The sequence below is a fragment of the Odontesthes bonariensis genome, chromosome 22, assembly GCF_027942865.1.
Source record: "Odontesthes bonariensis isolate fOdoBon6 chromosome 22, fOdoBon6.hap1, whole genome shotgun sequence".
Classification (NCBI taxonomy): domain Eukaryota; kingdom Metazoa; phylum Chordata; class Actinopteri; order Atheriniformes; family Atherinopsidae; genus Odontesthes; species Odontesthes bonariensis.
The window spans coordinates 2871265-2889475 of NC_134527.1; the positions used below are offsets into that span (position 1 = coordinate 2871265).

At 41.3% G+C, this 18211-nt stretch overlaps 1 protein-coding gene across 4 annotated transcripts in view; it reads left to right on the forward strand.

Moving 5' to 3' along the window:
- Positions 1-18211, forward strand: part of wdr7 (WD repeat domain 7) — a 153438-nt gene that overhangs the window by 23105 nt on the left and 112122 nt on the right. For all 4 annotated transcript variants that reach the window (XM_075456574.1, XM_075456575.1, XM_075456577.1 and 1 more), the window contains 6 exons: positions 1155-1302; positions 3566-3681; positions 4448-4580; positions 5935-6155; positions 7323-7518; positions 11478-11692. In XM_075456574.1, the coding sequence (XP_075312689.1) occupies positions 1155-1302; positions 3566-3681; positions 4448-4580; positions 5935-6155; positions 7323-7518; positions 11478-11692 (1029 nt within the window). The remainder of the gene's footprint in view (positions 1-1154; positions 1303-3565; positions 3682-4447; positions 4581-5934; positions 6156-7322; positions 7519-11477; positions 11693-18211) is intronic.

Below are 18211 nucleotides of genomic sequence, written 5' to 3' on the forward strand. Positions count from 1 at the left end.
GTCAACCCCACTACTTTTTAGCCGGACTACCTTCGTCAACGCCACTACTTTTTAGCCGGACTACCTTCGTCAATGCCACTACTTTTTAGCCGGACTACCTTCGTCAATACCACTACTTTTTAGCCGGACTACCTTCGTCAACGGCACTACTTTTTAGCCGGACTACCTTCGTCAACGCCACTACTTTTTAGCCGGACTACCTTCGTCAACGCCACTACTTTTTAGCAGGACTAACTTCGTCAATGCCACTACTTTTTAGCCGGACTACCTTCGTCAATACCACTACTTTTTAGCCGGACTACCTTCGTCAATACCACTACTTTTTAGCCGGACTACCTTCGTCAACGCCACTACTTTTTAGCCGGACTACCTTCGTCAATACCACTACTTTTTAGCCGGACTACCTTCGTCATCGCCACTACTTTTTAGCCGGACTAGCTTAGTCAACGCCACTTTTTTTAGCCGGACTACCTTAGTCAACACCATTACTTTTTAGCCGGACTACCTTAGTCAACGCCAAAACGAGGCCGGAACTCGGCTCACAGGACGCAGCAGGGGGTAAGAAAATGTTCATAAACGATATTGCTAGTATGGGATGTAATACAGCTTCATGTCAAAAGAGGCGAACTGTCCCTTTAAGTTTGAGACCCATAGATATATTCTTCCTCAGCTATCTCTTAAATCTCATTCAGCTTTTATGCGTTGAGGCGTCCAACGTTCGCAGAACTGCAGACGGACTTTGAGCACCGATTTAAAAACCCCAGTTTCTGACGCACCAGTCTACAACAACATTGCACATGTCACATGACCTTCATCCTATTTCAACCCAAAGTGTCTGGGAGGAATCGCTTGACTTCTGTCGGTGTAAAAGCCAGAACAGGGAGTTGGAGTCGCGGTGAATCAGAGGTGTGTGGTCGTGCCATCCGGCGGTTTGCTGTGTGTTGGTGCGGTTTGTTTTGGAGATGACCAACACTTCTGTTCATCCGGCTTTGAGACTTATTCAAAATGCTCAGTCTTTGTTTACTTTAATTGGGTTAGATAACCTTCCTAGTCCTACCGCCCTTTATGGGGGGAAAACACTGAAGAAACGACTTCTCCAGCTGTCAGGTTGTCGGGCAATGACACGTTTTTTTCTTCCTCCCAACTGCATCCAGCTCCTGATCTGTCCACCTGTAACTCGGTTCTTTTTCGGCCGACGGGAGCCCTTCCACAAGCTGCTCGTCCAGGGAGACTCGGCTGGAAGGATGTCCCTTTGGAGCATTCCAGACTCCTCACCTCAGCAGCCGTCGGCCACCTCTACGGGTAACTACAGCACAGCTTTGTGTGTCTTACACATTACATTACATTACATTATGGTCATTCTGCAGACGCTTTTATCCAACTTACAATAAGTGTGTTCCACATCGGTAGGCAGAAGAACTTCAGGTCACAAGAAATCATAAGTGCATTTCCTTCCAAAACCAAACAACTAAGAGCAAAACTAGTGCTAGAGTAAGTGCGATAAGTTGGGTACCGAGACAGATGTGAAAAAGACTATTTAGGAAACAAAGACTATTTAGGAAACAAAGAGACTATTTAGGAAACAAAGAGACTATTTAGGAAACAAAGACAATTTAGGAAACAAAGAGACTATTTAGGAAACAAAGAGACAATTTAGGAAACAAAGAGACAATTTAGGAAACAAAGAGACTATTTAGGAAACAAAGAGACTATTTAGGAAACAAAGAGACTATTTAGGAAACAAAGAGACTATTTAGGAAACAAAGAGACTATTTAGGAAACAAAGAGACAATTTAGGAAACAAAGAGACTATTTAGGAAACAAAGAGACAATTTAGGAAACAAAGAGACAAATTAGGAAACAAAGAGACAATTTAGGAAACAAAGAGACAAATTAGGAAACAGACTATTTAGGAAACAAATAAGTCTCAAGTCTTTTATTTTTTTTGTCAAGTCACAAGTTATCAAAACAGCAACTCGAGTCGACTCGAGTACTTGAAATGTGTCTTCTGTGTCAACCAAAACAAACGCACATTTCAGCAGAAACTCAACATCTAACTTGAGGAAACATGTAGCGGTAAGTTTCCTAAACTCGTTTTTTCCCCCATGGATAGGTGAATGTTTGTTTTTTAGGTTACATATGGGTTACATATGTTTTAAACATTTCCTAAGTCTCTTTTATGTTTTATTTAAGTCCTTGAATTTACCTGGATTATTTTAATTTAAGCCATTTTGTTATTATTTAATTTCATTTTAATTTATTTTATCGATTGGATGAACTCTAATTTGCCTAAAGATGATTATTTAGTATTTTTGTCTGTCTGATTGAATGCTTGTGTTAACAAATAAATCAGACGTTACTCAACAGTTACTCAGTACTTGAGTAGTTTTTTCACCGAGCACTTTTTTTACTCTTACTCAAGTAATTATCTGGATGACTACTTTTTACTTTTACTTGAGTCATATTATTCTGAAGTAAAAGTACTTTTACTTGAGTACAGTTTTTGGCTGCTCTACCCACCTCTGGTTAATGTGTGAACTTATGGGGCAGCGATGGACGGAGGCTGAGTGACATCTAGTGGCCATATGTGTGTACAGCTGGTAAAGTCACTGATCCTTTATGATTAATAAATAAATGATCAAAACTTCCCATGAAAGTATCAGATGAAGAGATTGTTTCCCACGAAGCCATTTCTGTTCAATTAAATCGAGAATTTATGTCCCAAAATGTGATTTATTGACCTAAAGACTGACTGAAAGAGAGCCGTTTTGTGTTTGTTGAGTGTAAAAGCTTCAGTTTGATGTTTGATTTTTAAGATTTAGCGTTTAGTTATCAAACAGATTATATTTGAGTAAATAAAGCTGATTTTGGACCTAACTTCCAATGGTAATCAATGTTTCCTCACATTGACACCTTTGGTTTGGTGTCCCCAGTGGTCTCAGACTGGTGAACACATCTTGTGTCTTACTGGTCTCACTGGTCTTCTGTCTCACAGGTCTTGTGTCTTACTGGTCTTACTGGTCTTGTGTCTCACTGGTCTTGTGTCTCACTGGTCTTGTGTCTCACTGGCCTTGTGTCTCACAGGTCTTGTGTCTTACTGGTCTTACTGGTCTTGTGTCTCACTGGCCTTGTGTCTCACAGGTCTTGTGTCTTACTGGTCTTACTGGTCTTGTGTCTCACTGGTCTCACTGGTCTTGTGTCTCTCTGGTCTTGTGTCTCTCTGGTCTTGTGTCTCACTGGTCTTGTGTCTCACTGGTCTTGTGTCTTACTGGTCTTACTGGTCTTGTGTCTCACTGGTCTTGTGTCTCTCTGGTCTTGTGTCTCACTGGTCTTGTGTCTCACTGGTCTTGTGTCTCACTGGCCTTGTGTCTCACTGGTCTTGTGTCTCACTGGCCTTGTGTCTCACTGGTCTTGTGTCTCACTGGTCTTGTGTCTCACTGGCCTTGTGTCTCACTGGTCTTGTGTCTTACTGGTCTCACTGGTCTTGTGTCTCACAGGTCTTGTGTCTTACTGGTCTTACTGGTCTTGTGTCTCACTGGTCTCACTGGTCTTTCCCTTTGTGCAGAGCTGCAGGCGTCCTCCACCGTCAGCCTCCAGGAGGCGTTCGATAAGCTGATGCCGGTGTCCGCGGGGATCATCGACCAGCTCAGCGTCCTGCCGGGCAAAGAAGAACCCGTTAAGGTCCAAACACAACTTTTTTTTCTTTCTCATCTGTTTTTTTTATTGTTTTTTTTTGTTTTAAACATGATACATCTGTTCATTTGTATACAATATCAACAGTGGAAGCACAATATGAACTCAAAACCCCTTCCACCCTGTCGAGCCCTTATTCCCCATATAATGAAATCATATATACATACAAAGTCACATTCATACAAGGGTAGGGAATATATATATATATATATGCATGCATATATACATTTAATTAAATTAGGACACTAGCACACTGGAGCTGATTAACGCATCTTTGCTGGAAGTAATGGGGTGAGCAGGGATAAATTGAGAATAAAGAATTTATCTGTAATCAGTTGTCGAGGTGAATAAGATTTACATGGCATATGAGAGCAGATGGGATTGTGAAAATGAGACCTTATTGTGCAGAAAGACCCCGAAAGTGTTCGAGGAAAGGTCCCCCACACATTCAGAAACTTTTTGTATGAATTATGGATTGAGTAGCGATTGATATGTGGGCCCTGTGTGCCACCTTAAATCGTAGACGCAGACGGTGCCGGGCACAGAAGGATGTTGAATTAACATGTTTCAATATTGAATCCCGTTCATTGTCAGTCAATTCCAGATTCAGATCTTTTTCCCAGGCCAATTTCATTTTTTCAAGGGGTGCTTGTCTTACAAACACAACTTTTGACAAGCGATGACGTAGTCCGATGTCCGTTGACTTGAGTTGAAGGAAGTAAAATATTCGGTGTGCGTGTTTGTCTCCCCTCAGGTGACGGCCAGCGTGTACATCCCCTCTCAGGGCCGCCTGGTGTGCGGCAGAGAGGACGGCAGCATCATCCTGGTTCCCGCCACTCAGACCGCCATCGTGCAGCTGCTGCAGGGGGAGCACATGCTCAGGAGAGGTGAGGCAGACCACCGTTTACTCTTTCCTGATCTCTGTGCTCACGCATGCTGGGAATGAAGGCAGCCGAATTTGGAATAAAGCCGCTGTCGCTCAGTCGGGGAAGCAATCGGAAATGGAAAAAAGTCGCCTCTGAACATTTCTAGTTAGCTGCTCTGACGTTTTGGCTAAAAACATATTATATTATTTGTATTATTTTATTATATATAATCTTAAATACAAAAAATTACAAAAATATACCACATGTAGCTTACAAAATGCCATGTTAATGTATATTAGAAGTTATTTAATTTATTTAAGTAAGCTTATAGCAATAAAAAATAATCCACAGTCAGGACTTCTTGTTGTGTTGCAAACACAAACTACACCAGGTTGCCTTTGGGTGAAATTAGCTGCATGACATGATGCCTCAATTCTAATTCTAGTTCAGCAAAACTAAAAATCAAATACAGTCGTTGCTAATAGCAACATGTTAGCAAAAGGCTAACAGCTAGCCTATAGCCTACGTCACTCAGGTCACTGATAGAAATCTGCATCCCTTTATCTTCTGCCCGTTTCTCCTCTTCTTCTCTTCTTCTCTTTCTAAACTGGGCACCTGATGGCTTCGTTAAGGTTTTTAAGCTAATTTCAAGATCACTTGTAACTCAAAAGTCCTAAATATCACATCTTATTTCAGGAAATCTAGACAAGACGATTTTCACTAGTTCCATTGGCAGATTTTTTTTGCTTATTTCAAGCAAAAACGTCTTTTATTTGTTGTTTTTTATACTTATTTTTGGAGGGGCATTTTCTCCAGTGTAATCAAAAATCCCTCCCTCACCACAAACTTTACACTGAAAAAAATCAAAGCCTTACCAAGTATATTTGTCTCATTTCTAGTCAAAATATCTCATTACACTTGATATAAGACACAACTGCCTAACACGTACCATTTCAGCCAGATATAGGGACTTGTTTTAATACAATACATCTGGAATATCTTCTTAAATGAAAAAGTCTTGAAAACAAATTGTTTTGAGTCACATTTCATATGAAACAAGCTTTTTTTTTTCATTTGAAGAGGTTTTTAAGCTAATTTCAAGATCACTTTTAACTCAAAAGTCCTAAATATCACATTTTATTTCAAGAAATCTTGATAAACCGATTTTCACTAGTTCCATTGGCAGATTTTTTTGCTTATTTCAAGCAAAATCATCTTGTATTAGTTGTTTTTTTTTAACTTATTTTTGGATTAGCATTTTTTTCCATTGTGAGGAGTCTTTCTTTCCTGTTGAAAAGTGGAGAAGTCCACCTGTATTCGTGCCATCCTCGGCTTCTTCCACCTTTTCTGATGGCCGTGTCCGCCCGTCCTGCAGGCTGGCCGCCCCACCGCACCCTGCGGGGTCACCGCAACAAGGTGACCTGCGTCCTGTACCCGTACCAGATCTCCCCGCGCTACGACCAGCGCTCGCTGGTGTCGGGGGGAGTGGACTTCTCCGTCATCGTCTGGGACATTTTCACCGGAGAGATGAAGCACATCTTCTGCGTGCACGGCGGCGAGATCACGCAGCTCATCGTCCCGCCGGAGAACTGCAGCGTGAGTCCTGTTTGTGGCTGTTTGTGTTTCCTCTTTTCAGGCTTCTCTCTGTGCTTTGTCTGCTCTCGGGTGTTTTGTTGCTGACATTCGGCATCGTTGTCGGCGTTGGAAAAGGCTCCGATGCCTTCGTGTTGTCGTGGCCACACCAGCCCGCTTTAAAACAAGCCGAACATCTGTATTCTTCCCATGACATTAAGATAAATAGTGAGATGTGTGTGGTTGCCGTGGATGATGCCGTCGGACAATGACTGACCTGTCGCACGCGAGCTTTAATGAAGACGCTGGATGTTTTGGTGCTTTTCTCTCAATCAATGAAGCCTTTGAATGAAGGTCTGAAGTTTGCAGCATGTCGCAGCTCATTTGGCTTCTGAGTCTTATCATGTGTGTGAATCCAGCAAACCAGGACTAACCATGCATCTTTTTTCATTCTTTATTACTATTATAAAAGTTCTAATCCAGTGTAAAGTTAAATGTTTTAAGTCTCCTTTCCGACACGCTCTCCTTCATCCGGCTTCTTAAAGATGTAACTAGGTTCCATTTCATCACAATATTCTTTGGATGAAGGCTGTTTAAAAACAAAAAAACCTCCGGTTTTTCTGTCTAATTGATTTTTTGGTATGTTTTTTTGGGTATTTTTTTCTGTTTTTCTGTCTAATTTATTTTTGGGTTTGTTTTTCGGGGTAATTTTTTCTGTTTCTGCCAGGAAAACAGAAAAAATTACCCCGAAAAACAAACCAAAAAATAAATTAGACAGAAACAATGTTTTTTTTTTTCTTCTTTTTTTTTAAGTGAATGGAATACGCTTCCGTAACTATTGGCTGAAAATTTGACCCGTGAGACAAAATGTCCCGACAGCTTTGACCTAAAATGAATACTAAGAGGTTCGGGCTCAGTTGTGGGTTTGTCCTTTCTGTTCGATCCAGCAGTGAAGCTTTAAAGGGATAGTTCGCCTCTTTTGACATGAAGCTGTGTAACATCCCATATCAGCAACATCATTTCTGAACATCTTCTTACCCCCTGCTGCGTCCTGTGAGCAGAGTTCCAGCCTCGTTTTGGCGTTGATGAAGGTAGTCATACAGCTTCATGTCAAAAGAGGCGAACTATCCCTTTAACTCCGGCTCTGTGCATCATCATGAAACTCTTTTATTATTTTTTTGCTTCCTGCAGACTCGGGTGCAGCACTGCGTCTGCTCCGTGGCCAGCGACCACTCGGTGGGCCTGCTCAGCCTCAGAGAGAGGAAGTGCATCATGCTGGCGTCACGTCACCTTTTCCCCATCCAAGTCATCAAGTGGCGTCCGGCTGACGATTACCTGGTGGTGGGATGCTCCGACGGCTCCGTCTACGTCTGGCAGATGGACACAGGTGAGACAACAGCGGGGCTCCCGCTGCTGTAAAGCTTTGTTGACCACATCACCAAACAGCCACTGTCGGATAAATCTCGATCCGCTCGGGTTCTTCACTAAATTTCAAAGGTGTGCCGTCAGTCATTCAGAAAAACTGTGGAATAGCTTCAAAGATTCAGCTTAAATGGAGCCGCTAACTTGTTTTCAGCGTCTGGAACACGGAAAGTCCACCTTAAAAGCTGCCCGTGGTAGCTTTGTTTCTCCCTCTGAGTGATTCTGCCTCTCATCTGTTCTTCAACTAATGGGCAGAAGTTCATATTAATGCTGTAGATGGGTAACATGAGTCATCAGGTTCTCTCCATACGCTCAAACCATTGTTTTAAGAGTAAAGTCGATGTTTACAGCGAAAACTGAAGGTTTCGCCTCTTAAAGTTCAGATTTCTAGTTAAAAAAAAAAAGAAGGTTTTGGTGAATTACTCACGAAAACATCAGGTTTTAGGTCTGGATGTAAATAATTAAATAATTTTACAAGGGCTGGGCAACGATTAAAATGTTTAATCTAATTAATCACATGATTTCCCTGATTAATCACGATTAATCTCATTTGTACGCAGAATCCAAAAATGAATCCCAAAGTAGCATATAGCTTTTAGCATTTAGCTTTATTTTAAATGTGCTGCCATATGAATGAAAGTGCCATAACATTTGTTGTGCAAACACACTTTTAACATCAGCATCTTTCTGTAGTTTTTATGTAGAAGCCTCGCTCCACTGTCTGTTTCCTTGAATGACTTGCTGCTATCAGTTGTGTGTTTTGCCTTTAAGTGATATTTTAGACTGGAACTACTACGCTGAGAAGACAATTCAACTTGGCAGTGTTTACAGATGACTTTGGTTCTGTCCACTCCGCCGTCTGGAAGAACTTTAACATGAAAATGGCCGAGTAAAAGTTCCGTACCCTTCTCCATGTTTGGTGGATCCGCCGATTACTTTCTTTTCCTGTTCCACAGCAGACAGCAACAGACTTTTACGAAATAAAAGCCTGTGAGCAACAGACTTTTACAAAATAAAAGCCTGTGAGCAACAGACTTTTACAATAAGAAAAATAAATAAGAAAACCTGCGTTAATGCGCGATAAAATATTTATCTGCGTTAAATAATTAACGAGTTAACGCGATAATAACGAGTTAACTCGCCCAGCCCTAAATTTTACCAAACTTTGTTGAGTTATATTTACTCTACTTCAAAATGCAGCAACATAAGCTCAGACTTATCTGAGCCCGTTTAATGTGAGATTCGGTCAGTGCTGGGGTTTAAATCGGGGGAGGAACCATTAAGGCCAACGCACAGGAACATCCCTCTTAGACACTGTGGAACTACTAATGGTTACTAATGGGCTGCCCGTCATCAGAGCTGTGGAGACTGTCGCCAAGACAACTGGATGAGCAGTCAACATGTTTGTGGTGCAACACAGAGGCAACATTAGCCTGAATGATGACGAGCTGCTGCAAAGACTTGGTCGGGTTTGTCTGTGTTGGTAAATCTGAATGAGCTGCAGTGTTGGGAGACGGCAGGGTAGCTAAGTGTGAAATTAAGGCAGGTGTGTGTGTGTGTGCACTCAGGCATTGGACATGTAATAGGGCCATGGCTCACAGGTAGTTCTAATGGTGCCACTTCTCCTCTCACTCAATACCAGACTGAATACTGATGTCAGCTCTGTTTAATGATGTGTCTCTCTCTTCCTGCACCGGCTGAGAAATGTTGCAGACCATCTGTGACCTGAATCATATTCGAGAGACGCTGGATGATCACGCTGAGCATTGAGACAAATGGGGGTGGAAGATTGGAACTTTATTATGAAGGAGAAAGCAAGGGCGAGAGGAGGAAAAACGGCAGGAAACGGGGAGCGAGTGTGTGATGGGAATGAAGAGTGAAGTAAAAAAGTAAAAATAGATGGAAAGAACAGGCTGAGATAAAAGCATTAATGTTCCAGTTCATCCTAAAGGTGCTGGGCGGCGGCGGTGGGGGGGGGTTTGAGGTCAGAGCTCCACACGAGCCAATCAAGCTGCTCCGCTCCAGATGAGAGGCGAAATGTTTGGATGTCGCTGACTTTGGTTCATGTTTCTAGGACCCTGTGATTGCACTTAAAGGGGAAGTTTTTTAGTTTTTTTTTTTTTTTTTAAACCTGGACCTTATTTCTGGCATAAAATGGTGAACAGTTTTGGTGAAAGTCGGCGTCCTTCGGAAGATATTTAGATCACTGGAGATCGGCGTATATCCATATAACGGGAGAGACGATACAGCCTCTAAATAAGGCATTATCTGTCTTTATTTCACGAATATTTTAAGACCAATGAATGAATGAACGCGTACTATTGCACTGTTAGCTCAGAGCTGCCGTGTTGTTGTTATCGGGGGCTTTCTACACACGCATCTACTGGGAAAACAATCTGGGAAAATCATCAACTCACGCCGCTGCAGCACAGCTTATTCACTCCGGTAAGGACGTCCATCGTACTCAAAGTCGTCGTCCATGTTGTCAAAATCTGATAAATATCCTGCCATGTTGCACAAATCTAGCAGCAGCAAACTCTGTGTGAAGTTTGTCGACCGTCACAGAGCACGGAGGGAATGAGCTGTGCTGCAGCGGCGCGTGTTGATGACGTCATCCCAAGTGACCCGGGTGTAGAAAGCTTCCTATAAGCCCCCCGATAGCCCCCGATAACAACAACACGGCAGCTCTGAGCTAACAGTGCGCGATTCGATGCTAAAAAAGGTGTAGAAAGCTTCCTATAAGCCCCCCGATAGCCCCGGATAACAACAACATGTCAGCTCTAAGCTAACAGTGCTCAATTCAATGCTAAAAAAGGTGTAGAAAGCTTCCTATAAGCCCCCTGATAACAACAACACGGCAGCTCTGAGCTAACAGTGCGCGATTCGATGCTAAAAAAGGTGTAGAAAGCTTCCTATAAGCCTCCCGATAGCCCCGTATAACAACAACACGGCAGCTCTGAGCTAACAGTGCGCGATTCAATGCTAAAAAAAGGTGTAGAAAGCTTCCTATAAGCCCCCCGATAGCCCTGGATAACAACAACACGGCATCTCTGAGCGAACAGTGCGCGATTCGATGCTAAAAAAGGTGTAGAAAGCCTCCTATAAGCCCCCCAATAGCCCCCGATAACAACAACACGGCAGCTCTGAGCGAACAGTGCGCGATTCAATGCTAAAAAAGGTGTAGAAAGCTTCCTATAAGCCTCCCGATAGCCCCGTATAACAACAACACACCAGCTCTGAGCTAACAGTGCGCGATTCAATGCTAAAAAAGGTGTAGAAAGCCTTCCATAAGCCCCCCGATAGCCCCCGATAACAACAACACACCAGCTCTGAGCTAACAGTGCGCGATTCGATGCTAAAAAGGTGTAGAGAGCTTCCTATAAGGCCCCCGATAACAACAACACGGCAGCTCTGAGCTAACAGTGTGCGATTTGATGCTAAAAAGGTGTAAAAAGCTTCCTATAAGCCCCCCAATAGCCCCCAATAACAACAACATGGCAGCTCTGAGCTAGCAGTGTGCGATTCGATGCTAAAAAGGTGTAGAAAGCTTCCTATAAGCCCCCCATAGCCCCATATAACAACAACACGGCATCTCTGAGCTAACAGTGCAATAGTACGCGTTCATTCCTTCATTGGTCTTAAAGTATTGGTGAAATAAAGACAGATAATGCCTTATTTAGAGGCTGTATTGTCTCTGCCCTGTTCTCTCCCGTTATATGGATATAAGCCAATCTCCAGGGATCTAAATATCTTCCGAAGGACGCCGACTTTCACCAAACTGTTATCGTTGAGTAGATGAACGTATTTTATGCAGGTTTAAAAAAACAACAAAGCGAACTTTCCCTTTAAAGAAAAAGCTCTAAAGAACATGAACATGAAGGTGGTTCTCGGCCCTTTAAGATTTGTTTACTTTTGTGTTTTCAGGAGCTCTGGATCGCTGTGTGATGGGAATAACCGCAGTGGAGATCCTGAACGCCTGCGACGAGCTGGCTCCGGCCACCGTGGACGCTCTGAGCCACTCTGCGGTCAACCTGAAGCAGGCGATGACTCGCCGCAGCCTGGCAGCGCTGAAGAACATGGCCCAGCACAAGCTGCAGACGCTCGCCACCAACCTGCTGGCTGCAGATAATGCTGACAAGGTAACGACAGCCGCTCACAGTTACCTAAGGAAGGATTAGCCTGCTAATGGACTAGTTGCCTAACAGAAGATGATTCATTAAGCAGGGGGCAGGTAGAGGGCAAATCTGCCAATTTTAAGGCATAAAATTTATTTTTGCATCATTTTCATAAAAAAAAAAAAAAACTACATTTCCATTTATGCATTTAGCAGCCGCTTTCATCTAAAGCAGTGATACTCACTATTTTTTTTACAAGAGCCACATTGGCAGAGCAAAATCAAGGGAAGAGCCACTTTTACAGCGACATACTAAGTCGCATTAAAATGTTTAATCTAGTTAATCTCATGATTTCTCTGATTAATCGCATTTGTACGCAGAATCCAAAAATAAATCCTAAAGTAGTGTATAGCTTTTAGCATTTAGCTTTATTTTAAATGTGCTGCCATATGAATGAAAGTGCCATAACATTTGTTGTGCAAACACACTTTTAACATCAGCATCTTTCTGTAGTTTTTATGTAGAAGCCTCGCTCCACTGTCTGTTTCCTTGAATGACTTGCTGCTATCAGTTGTGTGTTTTGCCTTTAAGTGATATTTTAGACTGGAACTACTACGCTGAGAAGAATATTCAACTTGGCAGTGTTTACAGATGACTTTGGTTCTGTCGACTCCGCCGTCTGGAAGAACTTTAACATGAAAATGGCCGAGTAAAAGTTCCGTACCCTTCTCCATGTTTGGTGGATCCAAAGATTACTTTCTTTTCCTGTTCCACAGCAGACAGCAGCAGACTTTTACAAAATAAAAGCCTGTGAGCAGCAGACTTTTACAAAATAAAAGCCTGTGAGCAACAGACTTTTACAAAATAAAAGCCTGTGAGCAACAGACTTTTACAATACTAAAATAAATAATAAAATCTGCGTTACTGCGCGATAAAATATTTTACATCAGCGTTAAATAATTAACGAGTTAACTCGCCCAGCCCTTGTTAAAAAGGGACAGTGCGTGTTGATTAACATGAATACTCCAGATTTAGCCATACAGGCTCATTTTCATCTGCAGGTTCCACTGTGCTGTGAAAAGGAAGTGAAAGAAAAACAACGGTGAAAGTCACAGAAAAGATGTTATCTATCATCCACAACTGGGTTAAAGGTCCAACTTTAGCCAAAAACAAAACGGCACGTCCCACCTTCAGCCCGAGTAGTTTTGTCTAATGAACAGATCCAGATTTCACTTCTTTAATGTGTTTTTCTTTCAGTGTCTGTCGTTTCAACTAGAATAGATACGTTCGACACACACACACACACACACACACACACACACACTGGTCATCATGATCAGATAGCTGGCTGAAGTCAGGGACCAATTAAAAGTCTGTTGGAGACCAACCAAAGGTCAACAGAGCAGCTACTGTGTGTGTGTGTCTGTTTAAATGTGCGCTGGCGTCTCCCAGGAAAAATCCTCTTAAATGTCATAATGATGAAATGGATTAATCCAGTGTGTCTTTTGTCAGAGCCGGATTTTGCAGGGATCAATTTTAGAGGTTTCAGAAGAGAAATCTGCACAGCTTCTAACAGATGTTGGTCACTGCCTCAGAATTATTTGAACTCAGTTTCATTTAGAACCTGTTAACCTTTGTTTTTGGCAGTTTCTAAATAGTTTTTTTTTTAATTTCTGCAGATTTAGATAAACTAATATCTAGTTTTGCTCAGAGAGGTGTGTATAATCCATCTAAATGCTAAATGTAGCTAATGTAGTATGCTAACATGCCAACAGTAAATTGGTAAATTGCTCCATGTAGTTAATAAATAATGCAGCTAACACCTACTAGACCTCCTGCTTCATACATTAAATGACAAACAACGTGTTAAAGACCTGCTAATGACCTTTGACTCGGTGTCTGTTGAAATAACAATGTAAGCACGACATGCTAGCCTGATAGTTAGCAAGGCTAACGTAGCATCTTTTTAAAAAATTTCTATTATTTGTTTTTTTTTGCACCAAATATATTTCTTACCATCGAATTAATAAGAAATATCTAGAAGCAAGGAAGAAAGCAATAGATGTATATAAAAATGACAAAACCGTAGAATACAACAATAATATAAACTATAAAGTAATAATATAAACAATACAACCATTTTTTCATCCTCGTTAAATAACTAACGAGTTAACTCGTTATTGTTGCGTTAACTCGCCCAGCCCTAGTTTTTGAAGAATTTAGCATTTACAACCAAAAGCTGCCCAACAGCTGAGGGGAATTTTCCTCCAAAGCAAAACAGGAAGTACAAACCAGAGGAGAGCGGTGCAGCAAATCTGCCAACTCGGTAGTGTTTCCCAGCTCCAACGTTTCCCTTTTCTTAGGAAAGAGACTTTACTGCAGAACTCAGCTGAGTGATCAACGCAAGTCTGAGTAATCACACTGGCAGCACATTAGCAGTAGGGCTGCAGCTATACACAAATCTATACGATACAATATGATACACTTACATAATTTTCTGACAAAAAGGGACAGTGTGATTTGACATGAATTGTCGCTGATTCCGTCTTTTGAAGCGGAAGGACAACACCGCCAGACAAACAGAAACAAACGAACATGTCACAAACGTGAGAGCTGTGCACTTTATAACATTTTTATGAACTAATTTATCACTGTTTTGTAGAACGTGAGCCCCCCCCTGGCATTGTATTGTATTATATTAATGTTCTGTGTTTTCACTAATTGTAACGTCTTAATTTTCAATAAAATTTGCTTTAAAATAAATAAATCAATTTAAAAAATCGATACTTTATCGGGAAACAAAATATCGATATATATCGCAGTATCGATAAAATTGCTCGGCCCTTATTAGCAGCAATTCACAAACATGAAAAACCTGGCAGTGGTGCCTTTTTAAAATGCTTCAGTCGATGCAGAGTTCTGTCAGAGACCCCCCGTCGGTGTGTTGCAAAAAGTCGCACACACATATGGATATATATATATATATATATATATATATCACACCGATATGGAACGGATTCTACTATACGAGGACCCTGCGAACGGCAAAGTATTAAACATGCACAGACCCACAGAGTGGTAGCATGTTGCACTTTATTGTTTTTTTTATGAAGGACTGTTTTGGGGGGGGGAGAGGTGTTCCTCTTCCAGGAGGACGACCAGTGATTTAACGCCCAGCCCTTCCACGTGACAACGTGTCCTTGGGCAAGACGCCAAACCCTCACTCGGCCCGCCATACGCTCGTCTGTGTGAGACCGAGGAGACGAAAGCGTCACCTGTTCGATGCTTAATGTTTAAGAATCAGCTTCTGCTCGCAGCTCCTAACCTCAGCAGTGGTGCATTGTGGGTTTTGAGCTCTTTTCGGCTGGTTCCCTCGTCACACTTGGATGATCTGATCCGCTCTGACAGAGAGAAACTCCACCCACACGGGTATCCCAGCTCAGAAAACAAACTCCATGAATAATTTAGTGCTCCAAACGGAGTTCAGCTCTTACTACAGTTTAGCCGTTTACCTCCATGAGTTCCATGATTTCTGGACCTATTTCTGCTTTTTTTGTCCTCTTTTTCTTTCCCCTTTTCTGCCACAATCACAACTCTCCTCTGGAAATACACCCAACACCTGTAATCTTTCTATCGGGTCAACATCGGTTGTCCTCCTTTCTTCCTCCCACCTCATACCATCTCTGATTGTTGCTCAGAACCATCCACTGCCCCTGCCGTGTGTGATGATGGATAATGGCCATGAAATGTCAGACTATAAACCCGACCGATTCCAGCCGGCCGGCCCCCGAGCCTTTTAACCGAGTGTGTTTACGGCTGGTGTTTGTTTGCTGGTGGGATTTCTGTGTGTGACTTTGAGTTTGTCCTCTGCTGCTTCTGCTGCTTCACTGATCTGTGAATGCATCTGTGTCAGGATGCAAAAGTGATAAAACTCGTGCTGAAACTGTGGCGCAGTCGACGGAGAGCGAGCTCGTTTAAGCTTTGCTTCTCAGATGGTTGAGATATCCCCAGTAGCTTTCTTTTGGAGGACAATTTGTGGTTCAGCATCATGATCAGAGGTGGGTAGGGCAGCCAAAAATTGTACCCAAGTAAAAGTACTGTTACTTTAGAATAAAATGACTCAAGTAAAAGTTAAAAGTAGTCATCCAAATAATTACTTGGTGAAAAAAACTACTCAAGTACTGAGTAACGTCTGATTTATTTGTTAACACAAGCATTCAATCAGACAGACAAAAATACTAAATAATCATCTTTAGGCAAATTAGAGTTCATCCAATTGATGAAATAAATTAAAATGAATCAATTAATTACAAAATAACTTAAATTAAAATAATCCAGGTAAATTCAAGTACTTCAATAAAAAATAAAAGCGACTTAGGAAATGTTTAAAACATATGTAACCCATATGGAACCTAAAAAACAAACATTCACCTATCCATGGGGGAAAAACGAGTTTAGGAAACTTAGCGCTACATGTTTCCTCAAGTTAGATGTTGAGTTTCTGCTGAAATGTGCGTTTGTTTTGGTTGACACAGAAGACACATAATGTAGCTGCTGTTTCTCACTCTTTGTAAGGTAAACATGCTTTCAGTATGAGGCCTCGTCTGCGTCTTCATTTCCCACCGTTGGTTCTGACATTTTTCTTCTGTTTCTTTGTTTGTTTGCTACGACTGTAAACTGTTTTCCACTACTATATTTCCACAGCTTAAGGATGTGAAACTGAATTAAAGCGACGCGCCGTGTCATTATTTTGGCACTTGTCGCACTTCTTGCATCATCGCTTTGGTTGGTGAGCTCGTCGGCTTCCTGCGCTTTCAGCTTCCTCTCGATTCCCTGCAGAATTGAATGATTCTGCTTTTTTTTTCCTTTAAAGTTGTTGAACAAAAACGTCTCTAAACTCCCCCAACATCCAGAGGCATCAATGTAATCACACCGTCTGGAACTCTGAGCCTTCCTAGTTTTTTTTCTAGATGCATTTTGGAAGCTTTTCACCGGAAAAAGTTACTGATTTAAATATATATATATGTGCGTGTGTGTGTGCACATGTAGAAATAAATAAATAACCGTGGCACAGAAAAGGGAGATGGAAGTCCCTTACATGAATCAGTTCTGACGTGAACATATTACTCACATGACCGGTCACATGAGCATTTAGGTGTTTCTGCCTCCAGACGCAAACAACGCACCCCGATATAAAGAATTCCTGAAGGCCGTTTTTCTCAGGCCACTGGTTTTGTTTTTGTTTTTGTCTTGTTGTAAGTAAGTCAGATGCTCTGGAAAAAATCTAAATCTTACCAAGTATATGTTTCTCATTGAGTATCTCATTACACTTAATATCAGACACAACTGCCTAACAAGCACCATTTCAGCCAGATATAGGGACTTGTTTTAATACAATACATTTGGAATATCTTGTTAAATGAAAAAGTCTTGAAAACAAATTGTTTTGAGTCATATTTCATATGAAACAAGCTTTTTTTTTTTTCATTTGAAGAAGTTTTTAAGCTAATTTCAAGATCACTTTTAACTCAAAAGTCCTAAATATCACATCTTATTTCTAGAAATCTTGACAAGCCGATTTTCACTAGTTCCATTGGCAGATTTTTTAGCTTATTTCAGCAAAAACGTCTTTTATTTGTTGTTTTTCTACTGATTTTTGGAGGGGCATTTTTTTCCAATGTACAGTTACAGTGGGTTTGAGCCGAATACTGGAAAAAATCTAAATCTTACCAAGTATATTTTTCTCAATGAGTATCTCATTACACTTAATTTAAGACACAACTGTCTAACAAGCACCATTTCAGCCAGATATAGGGACTTGTTTTAATACAATACATCTGGAATATCTTGTTAAATGAAAAAGTCTTGAAAACATCTTGTTTTGAGTCATATTTCATATGAAACAAGCTTTTTTTTTCATTTGAAGAAGTTTTTAAGCTAATTTAAAGATTACTTTTATCTCAAAAGTCCTAAATATCACATCTTATTTCAAGAAATCTTGACAAGACGATTTTCACTAGTTCCATTTGCAGATTTTTTTTGCTAATTTCAAGCAAAAACGTCTCGTATTTGTTGTTTTTCTTACTTATTTTTGGAGGGGCATTTTTTCCAGTGTAAGCTTTATTTGTGCAGCGCCTTTCACAGAGCAGGGTCACAAAGCGCTTTACAGTTACAACAGAAACACACAGTTGGGAAGTACGTACAAGTATGAGTTTAAAAGGCAACTCAGTGACAATCATAGCAGCCACGAGACAATTAAGCAAAAACCTGAACCAATAAATGGGTCTTAGGTTGCCTTTTGAAGGCGTCAACAGACGGAAGATGGTTCCAAAGCCTGGAAGGATCAGTCTCCTCTGGTGGCACCATCAGTAGGTTCTGATCCACAGACCTCAGATCCCGAGCTGGGGTGTAAGGCTGGATCAGGTCACTGATGTAGGGTGGAGCCTGACCATGCAATGCTCTCAAAGTTAAAACCAACATTTTAAAATTGATCCTATAGAGGAAAACTGGCAGCCAGTGAAGAGCTTTAAGAATAATTGTTGT